Source organism: Pteropus medius, unplaced genomic scaffold (genome assembly GCF_902729225.1).
Source record: "Pteropus medius unplaced genomic scaffold, Ma_sr-lr_union100, whole genome shotgun sequence".
Classification (NCBI taxonomy): Eukaryota; Metazoa; Chordata; class Mammalia; order Chiroptera; family Pteropodidae; genus Pteropus; species Pteropus medius.
Window position 1 is genome coordinate 13,966,706 of NW_024347788.1, and position 26,634 is coordinate 13,993,339.

The 26,634-nt window shown below is 54.4% G+C and overlaps 1 protein-coding gene across 13 annotated transcripts; it reads right to left on the reverse strand.

The window, feature by feature from the left end:
- Window positions 1-693: 693 nt before the first annotated feature.
- Window positions 694-26,634, reverse strand: FBXO25 (F-box protein 25). 13 transcript variants are annotated; one of them, XM_039877316.1, is made up of 11 exons: window positions 23,221-23,377; window positions 22,666-23,097; window positions 21,527-21,619; window positions 20,573-20,792; window positions 20,289-20,402; window positions 16,330-16,423; window positions 15,097-15,281; window positions 9,657-9,839; window positions 6,280-6,423; window positions 2,264-2,289; window positions 749-1,467 (listed from the first exon to the last, which is right to left on the reverse strand). In XM_039877316.1, the coding sequence occupies exons 5-11, from the start codon at window positions 20,289-20,291 to the stop codon at window positions 1,182-1,184; spliced, it is 921 nt and encodes a 306-aa protein (XP_039733250.1). In that variant the 5' UTR covers window positions 20,292-20,402; window positions 20,573-20,792; window positions 21,527-21,619; window positions 22,666-23,097; window positions 23,221-23,377; the 3' UTR covers window positions 749-1,181. The 13 variants fall into 13 exon arrangements, 12 of the variants coding, with proteins under 12 accessions (XP_039733252.1, XP_039733245.1, XP_039733244.1 ...); XM_039877314.1 differs by having other exon boundaries at window positions 22,666-22,829; window positions 22,967-23,376; XM_039877318.1 differs by lacking the exons at window positions 20,289-20,402; window positions 20,573-20,792; window positions 22,666-23,097; window positions 23,221-23,377 and adding exons at window positions 23,926-23,975; window positions 24,801-24,904; window positions 26,477-26,634 and having other exon boundaries at window positions 694-1,467; window positions 2,257-2,289.

Below are 26,634 nucleotides of genomic sequence, written 5' to 3' on the forward strand. Positions count from 1 at the left end.
TAGACAGAGAAGCGTTAAAGCTCACATCCCATTCCTCGCTCATTACAGCAGCAGCAAGGAGAGGCGGTAGCGTCCTGGAAACACGCTCTGAATGGTTAGACTCGTGACCTCAGTTCTCCCGTTCACCGTAAAGGGACAGACAGAGGCACAGGCGTTCACCACAGAGCCACTGCTGGCAAGAATTGGAAACAACTTGAAAGTCTGATAAGTAACCAAAAATGCCATGTTTTCACAAATGCGTTTGAAAAAAAAGGCTGATTACGAGAGGAAAACCGCACACCGGAAGCCGACGGTTTTAGGGCAGGCTTCTCTCAGGACGCAGGGCCACGGGGTCCCTACTTCGCACGCAGAAGGAAACTCGTTTGACAGTTAAGCATATTCTCGGCCATGAGGCTCAGACCAGCATGGAGTGTGGTGCTGAAAACCCAGAATCTTTATTTACAAACATGCGAAACTGCAAATTTCAGTGTGCTGAGAAGAGGCCGAAGGGAGTGGAAACAAGTTTGCTCGGATCCCCTGCCATGGACTCCACGATGCAACGACGCGACCACACGTGTCCTCGCAAGCAGCTGCCCCCTTCCTCGCAAGCACAGGATTATGGGTAGTTTTATTTTGTTTTATACATATCATTTTGTGGAAATTTTATGGTCAAAACTTTATAAAATAAACGCGTTATTTAAAAAAATAAGAGTCTTTTAAAGCTTTAAACGAGTAACATCAACTTTTTTCAGTAAGTTACAAAACCAACAAAGTTGAATCAGTAACGTGATTTATTACTTGTCTATAAAAGCGCGTCCAGTACAGGGGTCGGGGGCACTGGGCTGCCCGACGCGTCACGCTCAGCACTATGCCCTTCACGGTGCCGCTGCCAACAGTCAGCGTCTGTCCGTGACGCCCAGGAGCACGGCCACTCACCCTGCGGTCACTTAGACACAGCCAACACCATGAAAGTGCATCTTAGGAAAAACGCTCTGCACGCACAGTGCATGTACGAGGCTCAGTTGCTCTGTCCCCCGCCCCCAACCACCGCAAAATCGGGAAACTATGATTTGACAATTAAGAAGCATATTATTGGCCGCTAGTGTCAGTTCAGCACAGAATATGGTGCTGAAAATCCAGAATCTTTTTTGAACCATATTATTATGCAAAGTTGCAAACTTTAATATGCTTAGAAGAATTTTTTAAAGAAAGGAAATGATTTCACTTGGGTCCCCTGACCCCCTTCCAAAGATGAAAACACACAGTAAAGCATCTGTACCCTGCGGGTGCCGAGGAGCAGCTGTGCTGGCACAGGAGGCCCTGTCACCAGGGCCGCTTAACCAGCTCCTGCACACGCACAGGCCGCCTCCCACAGCGACACAGCAGGGCGAGGCGCCTTTAGAACTTGAAAAGGTCGATGAAGTGCTGCGGAGACACGGGCATGAAGCAGCTGTCGGGGTCTGCGGCCGTGCAGGGGTGTCCGGAGTCCTGAGGGAGGAATGGAGAGGCGTCACACACATCAGCCACCAGCTCCTGCTCTAACCGGTCCCCGGACCCCATCTCAAAGGCGTGTGGACGGTAACTGGTTCTGGAAGCGGAGGCAGAGTGGCAGTTCTCAGCAGAAACTTCCGGTCGGGATTTCTGCTCAAGCCGCAAGTGGGTGGGCGCAGGGCCAGTCCCCGTGGGCTGTGCCTGGCCCAGGGCGGGGCAAGGGGACCCTGGGGTTCTACCTCCCTAGTCCTCACCACACCCTTTCACTGGGATACTGTGACACCGTGCCCTTGGGACCCCTGCCCGGCACTCCTACAGCACGTAGCTAAAGACCCAGGCCTGGACCCGGCAGAAAAATGATTAAAAAACATACAGGTTTTGTGTAAGAAGACGACAAACCTAAGAGAATGAGGAGCCCAGAGAACAAAGGCCAACAGGTGAGCGGCCACAAGTCGGCACACCCTCCTGGCATGGCCGTGGCCAGCGACCCGACGCTCCAGGTACCGTGAGGTGCCCCCACCTGAGGACAGTTGTATGGACGTGTCCAGAGCCTCCCCGTAAGGCCAAGCCTCTGCCGCTCAATGCTGCACTTAAGGTGTGTCATGAAAACTCTTTGGTGGTGGCCAAAGCGAGAGAGTCGCAGCTTGGCTGCCGGCCACACCTGTGAGCCGTGCTCTCGGGCCGCTGCCAGCTATGTGTCGCTGGTCTCCTAGGCGGGGGCTGCAGGGCCCACACGGCACCTGGATTTGGTCCCCAGACCCCAGCAGGGCAGGTGTGGGGAAGCACAAGGTACCTTGAACACAAAGCAAGGCGGCAGTCCTCGGAGGCGAAGACAGATCAGGAGGGGATGCAGCAGGGGAGGGAAAAAAGGAGAAAGATTAGAAAGAGCCAGGCTGCACGCAGGTGATTCAGTTCGCTGCACGTCGTTTACGAAAACAACTAACAGCACCGGCAACTGAACACAGACAACGAAACCTACTGAAGTCAACACGAGACCCCGTCAAACGCCCCAAAGACCCACGCGCTCGAAGCCGGTCTTCAGACAGACGATCCCCACGCCCTCCCCGGGCCCTCGACCGTGGCGCCGGACAGCCCTCGCACGGTCCACAGAGTTGTCAGGCAGTGCTGACGTCGCCACGTCGCGTCCACGCTGAAAAAATGGACGAGGGACTTTCCAGACGTCCCCCGCCCCCGCGCTGTGCTGGGCGCAGCTGTCAGCGAGGCCAGCACCGCCTGCTGCCGTCCCCATGTGCGACCCCGCTCGCTGGCCCCGCGGCCCCTTGGAAGGTGAGCGTGCACCAGCCAGCCCACACAGCCTCCCGGGGCGCTGGGGTGGCAGTCGTGGGCACAGCACCCGCACGACCCAGACCAGGTTTCCCAACTGGAGGTTCCAGCCGCCGCCCTGGTCCTGACCCCGTGACCCGCAGTGTGGAGCTGGGCACCTGTGGGCATTCTAGCCGTGGACACAGTGAAACAAAAAAGGACACAGGGTCTTGGCTCCTGGTCCAGACCTCTGACCACCCTCACTCGTTCCAGTTGTAACTGAAGTTTCATAAAGTTGAGAAGTAGAGACATTCGGGTGCAGAGTGAGGAATAAAACAGCTTCGTGGGGCCGGCTGGTGACCGTGCCTTCTCCCTCTATAGCTCCTCAGTGGCCCCGGGCCAGGGGTCACCTTGGTAGACCCTCCTAGGGTCACTAACTTTGATCGCACAGGTCAGCACAGCTGAAGGCACCGCCTTTACGCCCCCCGCTGGCGCTCACGGGCAGGTGGAAAACAGACCTCGCCCAGGGAGCTTTGGCCAGAGCAGGTGGACCACGCAGGCACGTCTGATGCGAAGCGACGACACGTAACCAGATGCTGGGCGACCGGCGGGTCTGGGCCTGCGTGGACACACGGACCAGCAGTGAGCCCCACCGCCACGTCCAAGGCTTTCCCAGTCAACACAACGCTCTGGGGGATGCTGAAGAAAACAGGTAAACACGCCAACTGCGAGCCGGGCCCAGCGAGCGCAGCCCTGACACTCCGCGCGGCCGCGCCCGGCACCAAACGCCGCTGCGAGACGAGTGCGCCCGGCCGGCCCTCGCTGCCCCCACACTGCCCGCCCCTGTGCAGCTGGCTGCAGATGTGGCCGGGACACGGGCAGCAAGTCGGGGAGACAGGCTTCCTCGACAGCCAGCCTGGAAGCAGGGCCACCAGAAATTCCAGACATTGATCTTTTTCGACATTTTCACATACAGGTTCAGAAATGTAAAAGCTGCCGTAACCGCCTCTCCTGGCGTGACGTCGGCAGCGAGGGCTGAACTGTGACACACGGAGGCCAGTCCTCCGAGGCAGTCGTGACGGCAAGGTGTGGCCTCCACAGCTTCACGGGCACCACTGAGCACACAAAAGGGTGGGCAGGCGCCCGTGAGGAGATGTTCCTAATTGTCACAACGAGGTTCAGTGAGACAGGAAGGCTCACTAAAAGAATCTGCAGGCAAATTATTTTGGAAAGCTACAACAGCCTCTCCATTTTTAAGAATTGGAACTTCCAACTTCAGGCACCAAGGAACAGTGTCTCATGTCAGTCACTAAGAGGGAGCCACACGCTCCCCGGCCTCGTTCTTCAGAAGTCTCTCACCGTGTACAAGGCTGGGAGACTTTAATCCCGTGAACGGTGTTTTCCCCAGAAACATGTCGCTGCTTCTCACTTTTCTTTAGAATAAAAGTCTGCTCAAGAGAAAAGCAGAAAGCTCTTGGGAGAAGCATCAATTTAAGGTAGAAACTGAAGGTATGTCACCTGTCATTGAAGATACAGCCTCATGCATTTCCAGTCCCTGCTGGTGATTCTCTGAGATGCAAGGAACTGCTGAGGGGTCAATCTGGTCCCATGAGGCGGGACCCCCAAGGCCCCCACAGGCACCTCTTCTCTGCCCACCAACATCTGCCTGTGTGTCTTTGCAGACAACATACCTGCCCTGCTGCGTTTCCTGTGCCCTGTCACTGGACAATAAGGCTCTCTCCTGTGTCTCTATAATCCCCAGTGACACTTCCCGTGCCTCGTGGCGCGGGCCTAGCACCCAGGGCAACGAACTCGGACACGATGCTCCCTGCTCTCGGGAATGACGGTGCCACTACAAACACGTAATGCACTTCGCCTTTCTCAACGAACGGGAAGTGACCAGATCCCGCATTTTCCACAAGGTGCCTACCTCCGACACAGTGAACAACGCTAGACACTCAATTTCTGCACCCCCACGGCTCAGTCACAGACTATGATTATTTTAACAGCCACGTGATCGTAAACGTAATTCGAAATAAAAAAAAGTGAACGTGCTCGTCTCTAACAATCTAGGTCCCGTGTGTCCATCCGGCCAGTTGCAGGTAACACGGAGCATATGATTCGGATGCCGACAAGCCCCGTGCTGCAGAGCCCCACGGTTACACTGCAGCCGAAGGCCCCGTCGCCTAGTGACCCGCCGTCGGGATGTGGCAGCGCCACTCGTCACTCACGTGTAGCCCTGCCTCGCGGCACACGGTCACACGCCGTGACACCCGAGAGCAGACGCGTTACCGGGGCGCGTACCTACTTCCTGTGCTTGATCGTCCTCCGGCTGCTCCGCTCGCAGAGGTCGCTGAGGCGCGGCAGCCGTGCAGCGCGTCTCAAGGCTGCTGTGCGTCTCGGATGCACCATTTGGCCTGACGTAATCTCGCGTTGGTTTGTACAGTCACAAGCTGTACAGGCTGGTAGCCAGGTGTGTGAGTGCCTGTGTGACGTTCGCACGACGAAATCACCAGTGACACATTCTCAGAGTGTGCCCCCTCGCCCCGTCCCTGAGCAGCACGTGACCGTGAACAAACAAGCGTGGTGTTCAGGTACGAGGTGAGGGACCATGAGGGGCCCTCCAGGATGTGAGGGCCTTGGTGAGTCAAGGGACGCACAGTCACACTCACGACCAGCTGACGAGTGTCACCTCTTTTCCTCCAATGAAATCGCACACCGGATGTATTCAAACTCAAGACAGTGCACGGAAAGGCGTGCCAGATGACTAACATGACGTGGCAGGAACATAGCCTGTCACTGCAAAGGAGGCACGCAGAAGCTTACCCACGACCGTGGAACCCGTCTTCGTCAGGGAAAGGCTGCATGGCGCAGTCAGACTAACGACAGGGGAGCCTCGGGCAGAGGACGCCCACTCCCCTCTGATGCTGAAATTGCCAGGCACAAAGGGTCCCAGTCCAGGTGCTCGCTGAAGGCTCAGACTTGTGGATCAGCATGGGGGGCCCACTCAAGGTTTGGCCCAATCACTTTAAAGTCTGGGACAGGTATCAGGAGCTCTGAGGAGGGGAGCCACCTGGGGACACTGTGGGGGGAGGGCTGTCCCTGGGATCAGTTCCATCAATAGCTGGGGACGGTCTGTGGGAGGAAGGCCCAGCTTGGGGAAAGGTAAGTAGACTTCTTCCTTTTCCTCAGGTCGAGGGCAGGCAGAAAGCCCAGAGCCACTGCCAGGAGAAGCCACCAGCCCAGGACTGGGACCCAAGGACGCCAACCTCCCCTCGGGGATGTGGCCCCACAAGCTTGACAGGGAGAAGAGAGCCGTCCAGGGAGAGGAGGCGGCCAAGCATTTCGCCCTCAACACCTGACGCAAACCTCAGCAGGCTTTGCCTCCGTGGACCTGTCCCCTGTCCCGGTGACATGCAGCTCACCGCCTTCCTCACCACAGACAGGATTCCCCATTTCCCTGACCACTGCATTTAAAACACCGACGAATAATCTGTTCCACCAAATTGCCCCCTGCAAGCCGAAGAGCGCGTGTGGGGCGCTTACCTTCCAGAAGAGGATGCTGCAATGCCGGCAGAAGTGCAGCGTGTCGCCGTACTGCTCCCTGGCGGGGTAGTGCTTCCGGAGCACGAAGTACATCAGCTTCCAGTCCACGTGGCCGCTCTCGGAAAGGACCAAATGTCTGCAAAACTGGACACCGGCAAACTGCTCAGAAATTTCGCTGAAGAACGTTAGGTGCAAAACGATTTAACACAGTGCAAGAAACGTGAAATTATTTGAAATTGGAGTTGGATTAAATCAGACTGATACGTCCGGCCCACGGCCACCAGGTGGCGTGAGACGGGTCCAGGCAGTCCGATCCGGAGCGACGTCCGTGGTGCGTGATTAAGCCAACCTAAGTCTCATCGCCGAGCTGTAACCACACGTGAGTACAACACAGTGTGTCGACCGTAACCGAAAACGAACCCAAGTGCCCACGTCACACCCCCAAAACGGGACCGGTATGTGGAACAAAGAACACTCGCACGTCAGCAGTGACGAGAGCCCACCCGAAAAATGGGCGAGCACTTGAAAAGACACGTCCCCAAAGGTGCCAACCTCTCAGTCACCAGGGAAGCGGATGAGACACCACCTCACACCCATGAGGGGGCTGCGCCAGGTGACACCAAGTGTAGATGAACTAGCGAAGCGGGAGGACGTGAGGTGGTGTAGCCACTGTGGAGACAGCCTAAGGGACCCATGAGAATCTGAACATGCAGTTACTGTCTGACCCAGAATCGCCACCCAGAACAAGAGTGAAGGCAAACGCAACGTCACAGCGGTGTGACTCGTGACAGCCACAGGTGCAAGCGACCCAATGCCCATGACGAACAGGACAGATGAGGTCTGTCCACAGAGTGGAGTAGCAGTGAGCTGTGAGGATCGCAGGCTGACATCTGCGACGGACACCACGCCACGGGAACAGCCCATCGCATGAGGCCCAAGCATCCTGACTCCACTTAGGACAGGCACATCTGAAGGGATGGGGATGGGGCCTGCTTGGCGCTGGGCTCAAGCCAAAGGGCATGGGGCTTCCACCTGAAGTGATGAAAACGTCCCAAAGTTGACTGGAATACAGGCTACAGTGTGAATGACGTCCTAACGAAGGTGTGAAAAATGAGCGTGCACAGCAGATCAAGTCTGTGTGTGCCTAACAGCCTGAACGACAAGCCCGCACTAGTGACCTGGCAGAGGCCATGCGGGGAGGAGAGGGCTGAGGAGGGGAGGGCTGAGGAGGGGAGGGCAGGGCCTTCTGCCTTTTAAACACCGAGCAGGTGGAGTCGGAGACGCTGCATGCTCACTCCCAGACCACGAGGCAAGCATCGAATACAGCAAGCCGGAATCTTTCTGTTGGTAAAGGGTCTTGCCTTCAATTAGTGAAAAACACACTGTCTGTGAAGCACACTGACATGACATGTGTCTGTGTCGGTCCCTCATAAAGCCTGGTACAGACACACAAGCCTCGCTTTATATTTGAAAACGATCGCTTGGGTAGTGGACACAGACTTCAGTCACAGCTTCTGAGGACTTTGAGAAAGGCATTCTGAGTCAATGAGAAAATTCTTGTTTCTAATAGAATTTGCCAGGAGAAAAGCTCAAAAAAGAAAAATAGTTACAGGCCCGATTATGTTAGTTTCTGTGTCCTCCAGGCGTTGGTAAGAAAGGGCCCCTGGAGAGTAAAACCTTGTGGCTTCACGTCCAACTCCGCGCCATGCCAGCGGTCATGGGGAGAAAGACCCACTGCTTCCTCCTGGATGGCCCCGATTTTCCTCACCTCAAACCTGACGTCCACATCAGATGCTCACGTCGGCACTGTCTCAGATTAACCGAATCAGCCGTCCCTCACATGTCACCCGTGCCACCCATAAAGCTGCTTCCAGTATGCTGGTCCCTCTCCAGTGTCTCAGCATTAGTTACTGAGACCCCGAGAACAGACTGTTTGTTTTGGATGCTGCATCTTTACGCTTAGTCAGGAAAACCTAAGCAGACAAGACGCACCTGCAGGTGCTCACTGATGACCACAAGCATCTGGTGCAGGACACACACCCTCTGTCAAGGGGCGGCTTTAGGGAAATGCAGGGGCCGCACGAACGACCCATCCGGCACCCTCCCAGGCACCCAGCACGTGGCTGGGTCCTGGCACACACACAGAGCCGGCGGCCAGCCAGGCGCACCTAGCAACCCGCGTGGCACCACCTGCCCGTTCCCCAGACGCACCAGCGCCCCTCCCTGGTGCAAACCCTCTATGCACGCAGCGGCCCCAGACCCTGAGGGGGATTTGCATTCCATCTACTTCCTTCCCCATTCAAGCCAACACCGACTCTCTAACCCTACAAGTCCGCCTAGCACAGTCTTCCCCGGGGCCACTCGTCAGCGCTGCAGACCCCGTCCGACCTCTGGCAGCCTCGGCACCTCAGGGCTCTGGGGGCCTGTGCCCTCTGCAGGGCATGCTATGCCTCCCAGGTGGCTGCGCAGCCTCACGTCCTCTGAGCCCTTACCTTCGGACGGGCCTGTCCAGCCCGAGACCACTGCGGGCTGACCCATGTCCCCTGGTGCCTGCAGAAACCGCCGGGCCCAGCTCACCTGCCCTCTGGCCCATCAGCATCAAGTCCACGGAGGTCAGCTGAGTCCACCACCACCTTCTGTCTGGGGGCAGCTCCACGGGCCCCTCAGAGTCCACAAACGACCTTCTAAAAACCGCATCAGTGGCTTCCCTCACCCACTGGGTGACGACGAGGGTGTGGCGCGGCCACCTAGGCCTCGGGCCGCAACACCGTGTCGTCCCCATCTCCTCAAGCACAACACTGCCGTCTGCTTTGGGCCCTCACATGCAGAGACTGCCCACAGCTGCCTACCGCCCAGGTCTCCTCCGCTTCTCAGGGAAGTCGCCCACCTCCGGTCCTCCTAGCGGACAGCGTCGACAGCACACACGGTCTACGGCACGTCATGTCTGTCCCCATCTCATCCAGACCCGTATCTCCTGACATGCCTCCCCTCCTCAGCAGGACCAGGCTGCTGAAGGCGCAGGGACCCAGGAGGGGACGTGGAGAATGGTGCGCTTCCCCTGACAACAAACCGATGCTCAAGCTGACGTGAGTGCAACGGACACGAGGTGACACGTGGCGTGCTAGGATGCAGAAGTGGAACGTGAGTGGTCAGTCGGGGAAGCCTACGGCCCAGGGACCAACATGACCACTCCCGACAGATGCACGTAAGAGCTCGGCTCCCGTTCTGCTTATTTAAGGCTGTTTTTAGAATCACAGTTCTTTTTTAACATGGAAGGAAAACCATGAATGATTTTGATAAATCCCAACCATTTCCAACCCTTTAAAAACACACCTGAACCACAGCGAGCCCGAGTGGGAGCGGGCCCAGCCACTCACCTGCTTTTCAGCGAAGTGGTACTGGCACAGCTTCTTCCAAAGCTGCCTGTCCTCGCTGAGCGTGTAGAGCGTCGGGGTCACCTGGCCTAAAGTGATGATGTCCCACCCGTCTGAGAATCGGTACAGGATGTTGTTCAGCATGTGCAGAGGGAGGTCGCTGAGCGTGAGGCCGTGGTTCACCTGCTGGAGGGGACATAGCAGGTGCCTTCGGCTGCGGGCTAGCGGCCATGCGCAGACCCCAGACGACGGCAGCGCACAAGACGCCTGCCGAGGTCACTGAGCCCTGTCTTGCAGGGCACAAACGCCTATGCCCATGACCCCACACCTTGCTCTTAGCAGCCACAGGCAGGGCTGGCCGCACAGTGACCGGCCGGAGAGGGCGTGCGCCAAAAGCAGACCTGGCCTATCAGTGCTGACAGCTCCTCCAGACCCAGCTCATGCAAGATTTATTTACTAGATGGTGACAGACACTTACAAAGGCACCTGGACAACGGCGAGCCCTGAGGGTGCTACCCCGTGCTCCAGGCCTGGGGAGGACTAATGTCTCTATGGTCCCTCCCAGCTTTAAATCTCTGTGGTTTCAGATTCATGAGCGACACCCTCCCTCACATAAGCCTGTGAGTCAACAGCGTGTCACCCCCCACACACAAGCCTGCTGAAAACCATCTGTGTGTGTATCGGGGGCCACACCGGGGGCCTGTGCTGTGCGGGAACAGGCTGCCTGGGCTCCCGGCATAGCCCGCATTCTCCCCAGCAGCCTCCTCCTGCTGTGGGGGGACCGTCCCCAGCTAGTCCCTGCACTGTGCCTTAAGGACAGCTGGCTTCTTTCTGCTGTTCCCTTCTACGACCCTGCTGCTCCTGGACGCAGCGGACAGTTACAGACCAATTAATTCCATGAGTCTGGTCCCATAAATGACCTGATGTCTGCAGGGTGGTGGACACGGGCACTGCGGGCCGGGCACGCTGTGCCCCACTGTCCTTCCTCCTGCCTCCATCACTGTTCTAGCTGTGGACCACCGCAGAGTCTTCCTGTACACCCATGGAGACGTGGGGTTACGTTTCTACGTCTAAGCATGTGGGGCTGCTGGCACCATGGGCCTTGACTCCAGCCGATAGTTCTGGACCTGGTTGCAGTGTGTCATGCGTCCCTTCCCTGCTGCGCCCCACACATGCGTCTCTGCTCCACGGTGGGCGGGAGCCATGCTTGGGCACCATCGGTCCTAACGTGGCACCGTGCGAGCTGTGACGCACAGACAGGTGAGCAACCGCTCGCCACTGACCACGCGCTCAGGTCACAGAGCTGGCCGGCGCCCGTCCTTCCCACCAGCCTGCGGCCAAGGTCTGCGTGGGAGATGACACGTGAAGTTGTCCGCGAGCAGCGGTCTCTGTGCCATCCGAGAACTCAGGCCTGTCCTGAGCGGGCACCACCCCTCCCACTCAGGAACATCCATCCCGGACAGGCTGCTGCAGTCATGAGGCTCGGTGGCAGGAGTGGGGGACGTCCCGGCACAGGATGGGTCAGACGCTGCTTGGCGGCTGGGTGTCTGGTCTCCTGAAGGGTCCAGATATATAGCCTGTCAGGACCACAGACGAAAGGCCCAGCGGAACTGCTGGCATTTCTCATCTGAGCCGTCTTCCACTAAAGCGGCCCCGAACTCCGGGGAGTCAGCAGCCACACTGCCCCCTCAGCTTAGCACGCCCTGCTGACCCGCTGGCCGAGGTCAAGGCGACAAGAAACAGCCCCCCACGACCCTGCCTGGGGACAGCCTCAGCTGGTGCACCTGTGCGAACAGAAGCATGTCTTCAGCCACCCACGAGGGCTGCTCAACGTCTCGGGAGCACGTCTTGGGAGGAACCGCCCCCCCCACCCGTGTCCCAGCTCAGCCAGCCTCTGGTCCCCAGCCTCCCCGGGAAGGGCATGCCCGTGTGGTGTGAAATGTGTGTTCGGCCTCCCCCAGCTGCCCCCTCGCTGGTGCCCGAGGGGCCCCTCTCAGCGACCCACATGGGAAACCGCGGGGCTTCTGCATGCCCACTGGCCGTGTCGCCGTTGGCTGGTGCTGGGCTGCGTCGGTGCCTCATCACCCCCTTCTCCTGAGCACTCGGCATCCGGCACACTCACGCTGGCCTCTAAATGCAGGTTCCCACACCTCTGGCCACACGGGCTCCTTACCCGCAAGGCTCTTATGTCGCCTGGTTAGGCAGTGACATGTTGGTGCCAGCCGGTACCAGCTCATGGGAGCCAATTCTGCAACTTTCCGGAATTTCATAAACCAGCTACCTTTTGCTTGGCTTGAAGTCGGCCACGTGGGAAACTGACAGATGCTACAAACCGGCCTTGTCCCCAGAGAGCTGGGTTTTGAGCAATGACCCGCACCCATCGGGGAACTACTTCTCCTCTTGAAAGGCCCTGCACCGTCACGTCCTCGGTGAGGCAATGCTCGGTGCGCACCTGTGCCACACCCGTGGGCCCGTGGCCGGCCAGCACCTCCACTGGGCACCCAGAGGCTCTGGACTAAAGCTGCATCTAGCGAGCAGTGTGCCTGGCACACGGCGGGTGTCTAGGAAGTGCTTCCTGAATGAGAACGCACAGGGTCACTGAGAAGATGCAGGAGACACGGACACGGCAGCACAGCCGGACCTCCAGGCGCAGCTCCCAAAGCAAAGTTCACGTTTTATGAGAGCACGAGGTCTGTGCTGGTGGTGACGGGCGCAGCAGGCGTGACTCAGCGGAGAGGCTTTGAATGCGGGCTGGGCACCAGGCCCCTGGCCCTGGGGAGGCCATGGGCACTCACGACCCCGTCCACGAGCACCCCGCCCGCCTGGCCTCCAGGGTTCAGAGAAGCACCAGCCCTTGTCTGAGAGAGAGAGAAAACTACCCTTTTTATGAGAGTAAATCACGAAAACAAGGAATCGACTATGCACAAACACTACCGAGAACCCCGCAAATATTGAAAAACTTTTACCTAATTCCGGTTCTCGTTTGCCCCATCCCGCCATGCCTTACAACCCAGGGACTTCTGACTGGACTGGAGGTTGTCCCCAGGCACTGTTCCCTGTGGAGATTCTGACTAGGACACTGGTGACTCACAGGTGAGATGTAGGACAGTTACAGAAGACGGGGCCCAAACACCCCGCAGCCCAAAAAACACATTCCAAGTATAACATTCACATCAAGTTAAAAGTACTTTTAAAACCCAGTGGTCTCATGGCACACAGTCGCTCTTAACTCTATTTCTAGTAAGCCACTCAGAAATTAAAGAGAAACTGCCATTTTCCAAGAAGAAATTTTTTAAATAGAGAAAATAGATTGATAACAAACATGACTTCTGTCCACCGCCTCAAAACGTTACTTCCTATTTCACCCGGTGACATCAGGGTGGTGACAGCTCTCACCCAGAAGCACATATGGCAGTCGTGTGCAGTGTGAGCAGCCCCCAGTGGACAGCCATGCAGGGACGAGCAGACGCAGGGCCTCTGTGTCCCCGAACACCCCTAACGCGGACGCACACGGGGCTCCAGACTCTAGGGCTCTTGGGACCATGTCTGCTCACTGGCTGTGGCCAGCGAACTTGACTCTGCCAGGGTCCTCGGAGCTGCGGGATGTCCCTGCCCTGCCTCCTGCCTGCTTGGGTGGCCCTAAGACGACTGTGACCAACAGTGGACCAGGACTTGCTGCCCTGGCTGGGCTGTCTCGTGCCCCAAGAGCCTTGCGGGTAAGGGGCTGCAGGGAGGGTGACAGTCCTCTGCGTGAGTCCTGCAGCTCAACGATGACCTGCCACGGGTCCAGGACGCCCAGCTCACCGCAGTGACACAACAGGGGCATTCAGGGTGCAGTAGCAGATGCCCAGCACCCGCAAGCCACACAGGTTCCAAAGGCTGTCCCAAGGTCTCGATGTGACGGGACGCGCTCCTGTGCTGTCCCTAACGCACATTACTTTCATCTTGGCACCTTGTTTCTCCTACTCAAGCAACATGACAGCTGGTGACAGTCACCTCCAGCCCCAACAGCACGGCCGTGCCACGGAAGAGCCAGCTCTAAGCACCAGGGTGGGGGTGCCCAGGAAAAAGGCCGCAGCCCCCGTACCTCCTCAGTATGGCTGCCAGTGCCCTGGCAGGCCAGCAGGGGACGCTCCGTCCCATCACCCTTCTGCTCCCCTCCCAAAGCAGTGTGAACGGAAAGGGACATTTGGGAGGGGGCCGGGCACGAGGCCTTGCCCTCCAGGTTGCCGTTACCCAGGCGGGAGGCGGACCTGACGCGTTCCTGCTCCTCCTCCCTATGTGACACGTGCTGGCCCAGCTCTGGTGGCCCTTTGCTCTTACCGCTGGTCTGAGGCTGACAGCGATCCACATTCTCTCCGAGTACCAGGAACTGGCCCTGCCTACGGCCTCCAGCCAAGCACTCCCTTCTCTGGGGACGCTAACCAGTGAACGCACAGCTGGCCACCACAGACCACATGCCCGGAACTCATCGCTGAGCTGGCACCAGCACAGAGACCAGCTACCCGGGGGACAGATGGGACCCAGTCACACGTGCCGAGTCTTAGAGGACCCCTCCCTGAGGAAGGACCTGGACCAGGAAAGCGTAGGGCCACTGTGGCATCACGTCTGATGATGCTGAGTGTCAGACTACCCGTCGTCACTCCAAGCCCTGTCAGTCACCGCTCCTCTGCAAACACGTAAGCAGGCGGCAAATAAATGGCCGGACGCTGAGGTGTTCAGAGCATCTGAAAACAGCTTTCACGTGGAGCCTCAGGTGACAAGGTGATAAAGGGAATTTTAGCCCTAGCAGGAGCACAGTTCGTGGAATGGTTTGTGCCTCGGGCCTGAGGATATATACCTTCTGCTTATTCCTTCTCTTATGGACCACGGGAGATGACGACGCTCAACCTGCAACAGCGACTTAAGGCGATGGATGGGCTTCGCATTTCCTTGTTGAAACTTGTCACCAGAATAAGAAAAAGCACGTTCTTTCCCATGTCCAGTGTCGCCAAAGCATCATGAGCACAGGTACAGGCAACACGCAACGTACAGCAACAAAAAGGACCGTGAATACAGGTACATACAACGTTTAGTAGCACAAGTCAGCAAGCAGGACACACGGGGCCCCTCTGCAGAAGCAACTGGACAGATGTGGAATCGCTGGCAATACAACTGAGCCGTAATTTACTGAGTGTTATTTTAGCCTAGAACACCTCATTTCCTTTAAAGATAAATTAATTTACTGCCGTGTCACCCACAGGATCAGCTCTGTGCAATGACAACTACAAGCCATCAAAGGGTCTTCTGGTCTTAATCCATCTTAAAACAATTAACAGCCTGGAGAGACAAAGAACCTTTCCATAGCTGCGGTAGTCTTACAGATAGTCTTACACACACAGGAGCGCTCATGGGCTTTGTCATGTAAAGTCGGCGTGACCGCCTTAGGCCAAAAGCTTCATACCTGAGTCATCTCGAGACTCTGCAGCTGCTGCTGCCATGCGAGCACCGTCTCCAGCCGGCAAACCCAGGCGTTGATGTTCCCGACCAGCATGAACTTCCCGACGCCCCTGGTCAGGATGCAAAGCGTGGAGCTCAGGTCCTGGAGAAGGTCCTTGATGAGGCGAGGGTTCTGCTGGTCGCTGAGAACTGGGATGACAAAAGTACAACTGTGGACGGTCACCCGCTGCTGGAAAGGAGGTGTCCACGCACAGAGCAACGCGCGAGGCAGGCCACACGGTGGGGCACTGCTCAGCGCAGCACGGCAGGACAGCCCACCCACGCAACAACACAGGTGACCTTGGGGACACTGCGCTGAGTGAAATAAGCCAGTCACAGAAGGACAGACTCTGTGTGACCCTCCTCGTGTGAGGGACCCAGAGATGTCAGATCCGCTGAGCCGGGCTGGGGCAGGGGCTGAGTGTGTGTGTGTCAGCTTGGGATGATGAGAAGTCCTGCAGGTGGTACAGACGGCTACAGTGGTGTGAGTGTGCTCAACGCCACCAAACTGGGTGCTTAAAATGAGGAAAAGAGCTCATTTTATATTATGCATATTTTGCCACAGTAAAAACAATGATCTACTTTCACTGCAACCACAAACTGGCAACGTTTTTGAGATCACAAATATGAGATTTAAAAAACTTTAAAATATTTCCTGATAGTGCAGTTAGGTTGAGTCCACAATTTTGACTTTAAAACTGCCAATCTCTATTTTCTTTTATACTTATCATAAAGAGAATGGATATTTTAAATGGTCATAAGTTCATATATATGTAAAAACTCACGGTATGAAATTTCAAGTTCCACTGATTATTAGCCACTAATTAATCAATATGAACATTAATTAAAAAGAGATTTATTTGACGCCAGAGCAATTAAGTCCCAACCCTGCTGATTATGGGAGTGTCACACAGCTAAAGCAAAACCATGGCCGACCATGAAAAGGTGAGATAACTTTTTCCTTACCTCTTATTACAATATGCTCCACTGTATGAAAAAGTAACTTTTCAAAAAAAATAAATAAACGACAGTAACAGAACTTTAAGACGTTGAGGGAACGACCTGTGTGCTCGTCTCACTGGACATCAGTGGATGTCACTGATTTGACAATATTGGAGAAAAATGTAAGAAAAATCCCTTCTTCTTACACTGATTTCATTAAGATTTACAAGATTAAAAACGTCAGTCATCCTCTTACCCTTTTGAACGATTTTATCCAAAATGTTGAAGTAATTCTTCTGAGCCACGCCACTCAGGGAAGTTAACTGGGATTTTGCAATTAGCTGCAACAGCTTAAAAGAAAGGGAAAAAGCTAAGCATGAATCTGTTTCCCATGGAAACACAAAGCACAGTGATCTATAACAGCGGTCCCCAGCCTTTGTGGCACCAGGGACCAGTGCTCCTACGAGACTCTGACGCCTGATGACCTGAGGCGGAGCTGAGGCGGTGACTCCAGCGCTGGGGAGCGGCCGCACACACAGACGGAGCTTCACCTGCTTGCCTGCCGCTCCCCTCCTGCTGTGCGGCCCGGTTCCTAACGGGCCACGGACCGGTACTGGTCTGTGGTTTGGGGCTGGGCCCCTGCTCTGTAATCAACACAGTGTGCAGACCAGCCGACACGAGCGTGATGGCGGCCGCTCTGACTTTTTCTCCTGCGTAAGAGACTGCACGCACTACTCTGTCTTCTGTGCCTGAGGACCCTGAGGTGTGACAGGGACGAGCGTCCTGGCGCACTTGCCCAGTGGAGAGCCAAGCCTGCTTTACCCAGGGCGTCTCTGCATCCTGTCCCCGGAGCGGTGCTGTCCCAGCATCTTTCTCCTTTGATGGCTCCAACCACCAGGGCACGCGACCTGCTCCAAAGCTACCGTTTTCGTGACAATCCTTCTAAACTATGGTTACTGTTCTCAGTTTTCTCAACTGTGCCGCCTCGGTCCCTGCTGTGCCCTCCCTGCCCTTCCTCCCATCACATCCAGTGGCCCTTCGTCCCTCTCGCCTGCTCACACTCACACTGGTTCCCTGCCTCCAGATGCCATGTCCCCGATGGGTCTGTCCCCGCCCAACCTGCCTCCCAGGCACAGGTCCCGGTGTCCCACAGCCACCAAAGTTGGCTGCTAGTTCTCGGTTGTCCCCAGCGTCTGACGCCCACCGTGCGGGTGGGGCAGGGCTTCGCTCGGGAGCTCCACTGGCCCCTGCTGTCCACGCACGGCTCGCCCATGTGATCCCGGGCACCCACAGCCCACACTGCGAAACTGGGCCTGTCACTTTGTCACCTGCTGGGAGGTCAGAATTCAGCACCGGGGACACTGCTGTCAGTGCTGGCCTCACCCGTGGCCACTGCTGCCTAGGGACCCTGCAGGGCCCTTGGGGTCCTAGTTACTTCTGTAGTGCCCCTAAGAGGCCGGTGACACTAGATACCCAGCTATCACTCACACTCATTGGTGTGCAATGACACATCCCCAAGGAGCGCTGACACGTGAACTCAGGAGCAGACCTGCTGTCCCACAGCAGCGGCACTGAGGGTCTGCAAAAGTGTAAACCACGCCACTCTTTATAAACAAACGATTTCTAAAACTTCCAACTTCTATATGGTAAATATTAATGCATGTAACTCACAAAACTCCAATCTGTTTAGGGTCCTCGGCCATTTCAAAGGCTGAAAAGGGTGGCTGAAGCCAAATTTGGGGTGGCTGCTTCAATGACTGTCCCTTCACAGGAGGGGGGGGGTGTAAGTATGGCGTGATGAACTACATTTCCCTAACGTCATGGAAGAGGTCCCTCACTAAAGGCTCTGAAGTCACTAGCAGAAGGCACAGGTCAGCAGCTGTCTCAGCTATGATCCCCAGAGCACTAGAAGATGGCTCTACCGGAAAGACCCCCACACAGGCACGTGCCAACACAGACAGCAGGAGCAGCCATGCCAACGGGTGACAGGGTGAAATGAGGTTAAAATGGTGTTTAAGATCTAAGGGCAAAAGAAACAATTTACAAAAAAAATATAACCTAACATTAACCTCTATTTAGCTAAATATATAAAGCAAAATCTGTTGGAAATGTAATAAAAATTACTTAAAAATACAGATACCATAGGAGAGTTTTATGTATCTTTAAATTTGAAAATTTTAAAAAGGATGTGGAAGGATTAAATAACATAACCACTGAATCTTGTTTTATAGATAAGCAGAAAAATTCTTCAAATAAGAATCTGAATTTTTCTGAGGTGTCAACAGAATATTTACAAAAATCAATTATGATAATGGCTGCAAATGGAAATGTTAACACATCTGAAAGAAGTAGAATCTTACAGGCCAAAGTCTCTGATGATAATAAAGCTAAATAAATTATTTAGCTTTATGTAAGCTAGACTTACATAAAGCTAAATAAAACCGTGGCTACTTGCGGGTCGAAGTAGGCTACGTAGGATCCAAGAGAAAACTGAAACTCCACACGTGTTTGTGAATGATCCTACGACCACCCAGAAAGTTACAGGATAAGAACGAGGTGCTGATTCTCCCATTTCAGAGCCAGTCCTATGGAACGTGGACAGTCCATGCTCCACTGGGCAGAGCGACTCCACCGCCAAGTCCTCGCTCTGGATTCACTTAGATTGACAACTAATAGTAAACGTGGAGTGATTACTACACAGGCGCTATTTGAAGTATGTGATGTGATTAGCCTAATTTGCAAAACACCCCTATGAAGCTGGTACCATTATCCCATGCTACAGATGAGGAAACTGAGGCCCAGAGCAACGAAGAAAATGACCCAGAAGTCACATGGCTCAAAGAAGTGGGCCAGGCTTGGAATACAGCTGGTCTTCAAAATCTACATGGCCCGCCCACTTCAGGCTGCCCCCATCCGCCACGTGTGTCACTGCGCGGTGAGCAGCTTCTAACAGCACCCGCCACGCGTGTCACTGCGCGGTGAGCAGCTTCTAACAGCACCCGCCACGCGTGTCACTGCGCGGTGAGCAGCCTCTAACAGCACCCACGACCCGAAATCTGATGACCTCATTTCAAAGTCTTCCCAATTTTACTGCAGTTAACGAAAAAGGAATGCGACCTAAACTCTACGATAGCAGAGAGTTCTCGACTAGAGACTCATGCAGCCAAAGCAGAACCAGTCCGCCCAGAGCTGTGTGCAAACTGTCACCCTCTTCCTGGTAGGGTGCCACTGGCTTTCGTCAGATTCTTCCATGGTCTGTGACCCTGGTGCCTCTGCCTGAAGGTCGCAGGGGGTCAGTCATGCCACAGAGCTGAGGCCACCCTGACGAGTCGCCGTCGGGGGCGCCCGCGCGAGCAGGCACCGGTGGGCACACCCCTTTCCTCCACATCCCACGTGACTCTCGTCTCGTGCACGGACTTCTGGTGCCGGCAGAAAGACAGACTTTTATTTTACATAAGTTCAACCGTTACGCAACTTATATTTTTCGTTTTGTTAGAATTCTCAATCACCGCATTCAGTCATACTCCGCGAGCTGCCTTCTTGACAGAGCAACTGCTGCAAGTCAAAGAAAAAGACCCGAAGGCATTTCAGACTCCACAGCTCGCCATTCAGCTGGAGGACACACCTGTGGTGGTGTGCCTTCACGGCCAGTGTGCTTCACCAGCACACACCCCCATCCCCCACGATCACCAATTCATGATGTTCCTCTTAAACTCGTCAGAGCTGCGACAGCTCAGCCAACGCTGCGGCCTCCGAGCAGCCTGCTCAAAGAGCATTTCCTTCGACTGCCAGCAGGTCCCACACTGTCGTCTCTCCGTCCTTCCAACTCGATGGATCTTATTTTTAGGGGCATTAACATATTTTGGTAGTACACTTTCGCTCAACACTACTCAGGCATTTCCTAAAATTTTTTCCTTTAAAAGTGTTAGGCCAAGTGTTTGTGCCAAGGAACTCTTTCATGAAATCTGTTTTATAATAAAAAATGAACTTCTTTTGTTTCCAAATAGGAGGTAGGTGCCTGTAGGTTTGATAAAACAGCTGGCACAAATCTGATGACGTCAGAGGGTCCTGCTCACGAACGCCTGTGAACAGGGCTCATTCACTCATTATTCCGTTCGTTTCAGGAAGACTAAGAAACGGCTTCTTCCCAGGTCCTGTTCTAGGGGGGGCCTGGCGTCAGCGGAGCCACTAAGTTGTTATGTGACAATAACTCACCATGCATCTGGGTCCCTTAGACAAAGTTCAGCACAGCAAACAAAGGCTTCATTACAACAGGACCAGGAATTTCAGCCCTTTTCAGCAGCTTCGCTGAACTCAAAGGCCGTTATTCTAAAATGTCACGTGATACTGAAACAAGTCACTGGATTTCCACGTGAGAAAACGTTTGTAGAATTAAAAAAATAGAGAGAGAGAGAGAGAACACCTGACAGAAGCCCTTCTCACTGCGAGGGCAGCGGCACTCCGGCCCCCACCCCTGCTCCCTCCGTGACCTGACGCACGTCTCTGCCTGTTACTCGACTCTGAATCCTGGTCCGTGACGGGGCAGGCACACGACTGTCGTCCCTTTGCCTGAATCATCCTGAGATCATCCCAGGATCAGCGTAGCCAGCTCACACGGAGCGGACTGCATTTGAAGAGTGTATGTGGTTTCACAGCGTAACCCTCCCGAGGGGCCTGAGGACACTAAGCCAGGAGATGCCGTGGTGAGGCGGTCAGTTCCTTGGTAAATAAACAAGAGAGACAGGCGCTCCGGAGAGCACTGCCCAGCCCCGCCCTCCACCTCCACCTCCACCTCCAGGCAGGCCGCCCTGAGTGCAGCTCAGCTGCAACCTTGCACTGTGCACCATGGTGCGGGCTGCTGCTGTCATACGGTGCTCAGTGGGAACCAGAACAGTTTCAAAATCTTCAAATGAGCAGACATTCTAGCCACCCACCTTTTTCATTGATTTTATGCATTCCCTGTTTAAAGGGTCCATGAAATCTCTGGAAACAGGGAGGGGTTCATGTCCGAAAGCTAGTGACACTGAAACAGACCTCCGGGCTGAGGGACCACCATGAGAGAGCCCCTGGAGGAGCGAGTCCCAGGCCACAGCGGCCGTGGGGCGCGGGGAGGGGGGGACAGGAAGCAAGCGAGGCGGCGGCGGGAAGGCGTGGCTGCCCCGCCACGCACGCTGACAAGGCGCACAGCAAGGGAGGGGCAGAGCATCCCTTCCAGCAGCCGATGACACCGATGAGAAGCTGGGCGACATCAGAAAAGGAATCAAAAGCCAATGACATCCCCCCAAAACCACACCTCTAACAGAGGAAAGAGCCGTCACTGGGCATAGAATGGGCACGTTTTAACCCTAGAACTCGCCCTGCAGGGTGTCTTCTTAAGGGAGGCCATATGGCAGAGGGATGGGTCCTCTCGGGGACCTGGGGAGAGCATGATGGGCTTCGGGGTTGGCACTTACTCTGACCACGTAGCTGAACCTGCGCACGTCCTGCACGGCGCTCGAGAAGTCCAGGCGCGTGAAGGCCTCCCCCAGCGTGCAGTAGCCGTGCCTCTGCAAGCAGACGAGGGCAGGGAGGGCTCAGCGGAGGCGGTCCCGCGGACTGACCGTCAACCCGGGCTAGCCCCTGCTCAGCTCTGTTAAATGTGGGCAAAAAACATCTGCTTTGATTACGATTTGTTCCATGTTTAGACGACTGGAAAATCAGAGCGACGGTAAATGTACACTGTTATGTGTAACTGAGATGGTATGTGTTGACATTTTCATACCACGGCTGACAGCGTGACAAAGACACACTTAATAAATATCTCGTTGGTTCCTGTTGTTGGGACACTTTGGGTGGGAGGGCCAATTAACCTAGAGTCACAGAGTAAGCGGAGGTATTTTAGACTACGCAACTAGGAACACACAAGTCATGTGCTTGGCCTGCCATGAAGACACATCTCTACAAATGCTGCGTTGACACGCTTGATGCCTCTGCAGGAGTCACGTGTGCCTGCAGGTCTGGAGCCGGCCTCACACACGGGAGCCAGGCCAGGGCCCTGAGCGGGTGGGGAGCGGGGGCCCACTCCGACAGCAGCGCTTGGGCAAGAGGGCTGAGGCCGTGGGGTGTGACAAGGGCTGTTCCAGGCTGGAAACTGTGGATGCTTAGGCCCCAAACGCAAGCTGGTAATTAGACCCACAGGTCCAGGTGTCAAAGAAGACAAATCAAACACGAGTCGTATATTTTAGGCCCTGAAAACACTACTACCCTGTCGTAGACCTGTCCCCTGCTGACGCGCCCTCCGGCCTCCGCTGGTCTGTGCAGAGGTGGACACCAGGTCTCAGGAGCCACTTCAGATGCACCCTTCTGCACTTGAAACAGCAAGAAAACACACTGGGACTTTCGTCCAGAGTCGCGGGGACAGATGAACCACGGGGCAATCGCAGGGAACGTGCGCTGAGGGAGGAGGGGGTCTGGACAGCAGAAACACCCTAGTCTCGTGTAAAAGGTGCATACTAAGGGCTAATTTGGCGTGTGTCCAAGTCTCAAAGACAGTCCTAATGTGTGCACGAAGCCACGAAATGCATTTATCTAAAACACTGACAGACATTTTTACCGAAGATCTGCTCTGCTCCAGGGAGCTGGGGAAGCAACAGACGAGGGGTGTAACTGGGATCACACACAGCTGCTATTCCACTGGGAGTGCTGCTCAGTGGACAGAACCCTGGACGCTGCTGCAGAGGCTCCCTCCAGCTCGACGCCAACCACGACAGCCCTTTTCTTGGGAAATCAAATCGGACAGCAAACAGCACGTGTGAACCACACGAGCACAGCCACCCTCGTGGGCCAGAGCCACTCATGGAGGGAGCTCAGAGGGGCGGGGCACCAGCACTGGCCCGCAGCCAGGCAGCAGGTACCTGGTGTGCATCTGGTGACAAGACATGAGCCGCCTGGTGAGACCAGCACCAGCTCTCTCAGCTCAGTCCCACTCCCTCCGAGCCTGGCTGTGCCCTCGGCCGCTCACGCTGGCGCAAGTTGGGCCTCTTCTCTGTAATCCGTGTAGCAAAAGAGCAAATGGAATATTTAAGAGACTTCTGTAAGCTCAGACCTCAGGGAGTATCAGACCGTATGCTAAGGACCAGAGCCGTTTTCTGTGTGTCACAATACTAACCGTCACCAAAGCGGTCAGACAAGCTTGGACTCAGAATCTAGTCCTTAAGCGCCGAGGAGGCTGAGCTCGTTCAGGACATCCAACACGACACTTCGGGACACTTAACCGGTGCCAACGTAAAACAGCAAGCGGTTCCTCTCTACGTCATCTCCCCCGGTTGCTAAAATGAGGCCAACGCGGTTTCTCAGAGCGCAACAGGAAGAAAGCCCCTGGGACAGACAGGGGAACAGGAAACACGCGGGACCGAGTCGCGGACCGCTCGTGGCTCATGAGCAAGCTTCCGCCAACCCGGCCAAAGGAAGGAGGGGAACCGCTGGAGCCGCCCTCTACAGAGTCCCCCGGAATTACGAGCATCACCTTAGCTGCTCCACACACTGAAGGAGGGTCGCCGTCCCCACACAGGAGGCCCCGGCGCGTGCCAGCTGCCAGCACTCAGCAGTAGCGGCTGGGGGGCATGCAGAGAAAGCGTCAGTAGAGGGTCCGCACTCGTCCATCTGCTGATGCAGATCTGCCTCCGAGCACACCACGTGCACGTGCCACACACCATGTGCACGTGCACACACACGCACGAGACTCACTGCTTTGCAGATCCTCGTGTGTGAGCCTCGGATTTGATGTTGCAAAAGAAATAACTTATTTGATGCACCGTTACACGTTCAACAGAAATGATACAAATCATACTCTCATCTATGATGGAATACTTACTTCTTTTGTGCTTTCTTTATGGACATAGATCCATTTTTCACGATAAAAACCTAGAATAAAAATTAACTTTGTTTTTAAAATCTGGTGAATCATTTAAAAATGAAGATCTTTAGGAACAAAAGTTGTGTGTGCAAACAAAATTATCTTACAGTATGAACAGCAGGTGCATGTACTTGATTAAAGGTAAACAAAATGGCTGTTTCCTAACATCAGTTCAAGAGATGCTGAAACATATCTTTATGTGGAAAATGACTTAAGACAATGCCGACTCTTATCAACTTAGAAGAAAATGACCGCAGTAACAGCAAAACATAAGCTGTTATAAAAATGCAATTATTAATAAATTATCATGCACCTGAATAACAAGTTCTATTCTTCTGTCATTGCTTTTATATGGTATTGGATTTAAATAATTTTTTTCATGTAACTCAAATCTCAAAGCTTCAAGGATCACGATGACTATTCTCCACAGGACCCGATCCTCCTTAGCAGACTGAAGACGCTAAAACTTTCCTCACAGGCTCATGGCTGTGCCCCACGCAGAGTGGGGGCCTGGCGCCCGCTCCCACCCGCCCACCTCTGACCACAATGTCTCCATGTCGACACCTGAGGTTTGCTTGGGAATGAAGTGATGACCTCACTCGTGACTGCACAGTCACTCAGACACGTGGGCTCTTCTGGGGGCTTTGCCATCTTCTGTTCTGTTCTGTTTTGCGAGTCTTACTAACTAGCCGGTGCCGCTGCAAAATCAGCGGGCAACGGCGGCGCGCGCCGTGCTTCCATACCTTACCGTCGGCCCTCGTTAGACAGCACCGCCACAGCAGCCTTGCATGCCAACACCCCCAACAAGTAAAATGCCATGAAAACGACCTTACACTGGGTGTCTGTGTCATGTCTAACATGGTCCTTTTTCCTTTTCTTGGATGCACATCCATGCTCTTCGTTATCGAATATCTCCTCATCTTCACTATTCAAGATTCTGAAATAAAGGTACATTTTGTTTCAATATTTTCACTTGGTTTTCTTCTGCAGAAAAAAAAATAATATTTGGTTTACAATTAAAGAGATCAAAATAAAAATCATGTTAAATTCTGAAAGCAACTGGTTAATTTTCAAAGTGACACATCACAGATCTGAAATTACACGGCTAATGTCTAATATGTTCTTTTTGTTTTGAGAAAGCTGAGATTTCTCCTGGTTCTTTTGAGAATGTTATACTAGGAGGTGCTAAATATGCTTTATAATGTCCCAAAGGTTTTGATATATGCTAAACCACGGTAGTTTCAGACTTGCTTTACTAAAACATGGAGATTATAACATAGTTTCAAAATGCTTTACTAAAACATGGAGATTATAAACAAAACTGTCTATATGCCGAATAAAAGTTAACGTGATCATATAATTATCTGATACTAATGATTTGCCGTATCCCTGATCCAATGCTGAGTACGCACGCAATGTTTCTGTTTTATCTCCTGTGTTTTCAGAGACTTAACTAGAATTATTACTGCACTGTAACATCTTCTTATTAAATAAGCATCAACTAAACAATGCTAATTGTTAAGGCATCCAACTGAAGCCAGATGAAGTAAATCATTCATTTTTCCCATTTAAATACAACTAATTAAAAGTTTCCCCAATTTTTCTTTTCTTCATGAAATAAAAAAGTAAAATCATAACGCAGTAATTGATTAGCTTAACACATTTTCTTTTCTAAAAGTTTCTTCACTGCAGTAAAGAGACTGCGTAAACGGTAATCTGCCCCTCAAACCATGACGAGCCATGATGCTTCAGAGACAAGGCCTGCGACCTTCAGTGCCTCCCAATGCTCCAAGACCACTGTGACAGACCGCTGGTGACCACATCATTGCCATCAACCCTGCGTGTGTCCTGTAACCTGGCTAGAGCCCCCAGCCTCCCTCGAGGCCAGTGCTCCAGCCAACAAAGTGTGAGCGGACATGCTGCTGGACCCTCCTCCCACGGGGTGTGGATGTGGGGGGCACTCCCCCACCCTGTACTGCGCAGAGGCTCCCCTTAGGATGACAGAGCCACCAGGCAGAACATCATTCCGTCCCCAAACAAAGCACCGCAGCAACTTGAACTCCCAAGGGAGAGAAATCCATTTGTCTCACAGAAGCCACTATTATGATGCACCTCGGATGGGCACCGCCCAAACTGTACCCTAACTCCCCTGGGTTCCTCAGCCATAACGTACTGACCTGTCCCCCGACCCCAAAAAACCTGCTCCGAACCCTGGATCAGGAGGCAGAGCGGAGCCTTGCCTCCTGCCTCCCCGCTTGCCGACTTCACGACAGAAGCCTTTTCTTTCCTCCAAAGCCGGAGCCACAGCACTGGCTTCTGTGCGTGCTGGGTGGCACGCGTGCGGGTGCCAGGCGACCCACGGGGCTCAGGCTCCAGCTAAAGAGCTGCCCCCTCCCAGCAGCCTCGCGTGTGGGCAGTTTGCAGTCACGTCACACGCTGCAGCTTTCCAGTGACTGCAGGGATGGCGATGACCGGGACGCTAAGCCGGGCTCCACTCTGGGGAACTCACATGCTGGGGCCGACGTCGTGCTCGCCCTCTCTCTCCAGGTCCTGAGCCCAGGACTCACGTCTCTTCCAGCCATCTTCTGTTTTAATCCAGCTCCATCCAGGAGATCTCCAGTCCTGACCCAAAAATGGCATTGTTCTCTAAAAAAAAGTTCATTTATG

Bases quoted from the DNA above. Each gene is read 5' to 3' on its own strand.
- FBXO25 (XM_039877306.1), bottom strand. From the start codon at position 26,607: ATGCCATTTTTGGGTCAGGACTGGAGATCTCCTGGATGGAGCTGGATT. The intron at 24,905-26,476 runs GTGAGTTCCCCA...CCTTTATTTCAG, and splicing joins CACGACGTCGGCCCCAGCAT to AATCTTGAATAGTGAAGATG. The intron at 1,468-2,263 runs GTACCTTGTGCT...TTCCTCCCTCAG, and splicing joins CGCCTTGCTTTGTGTTCAAG to GACTCCGGACACCCCTGCAC.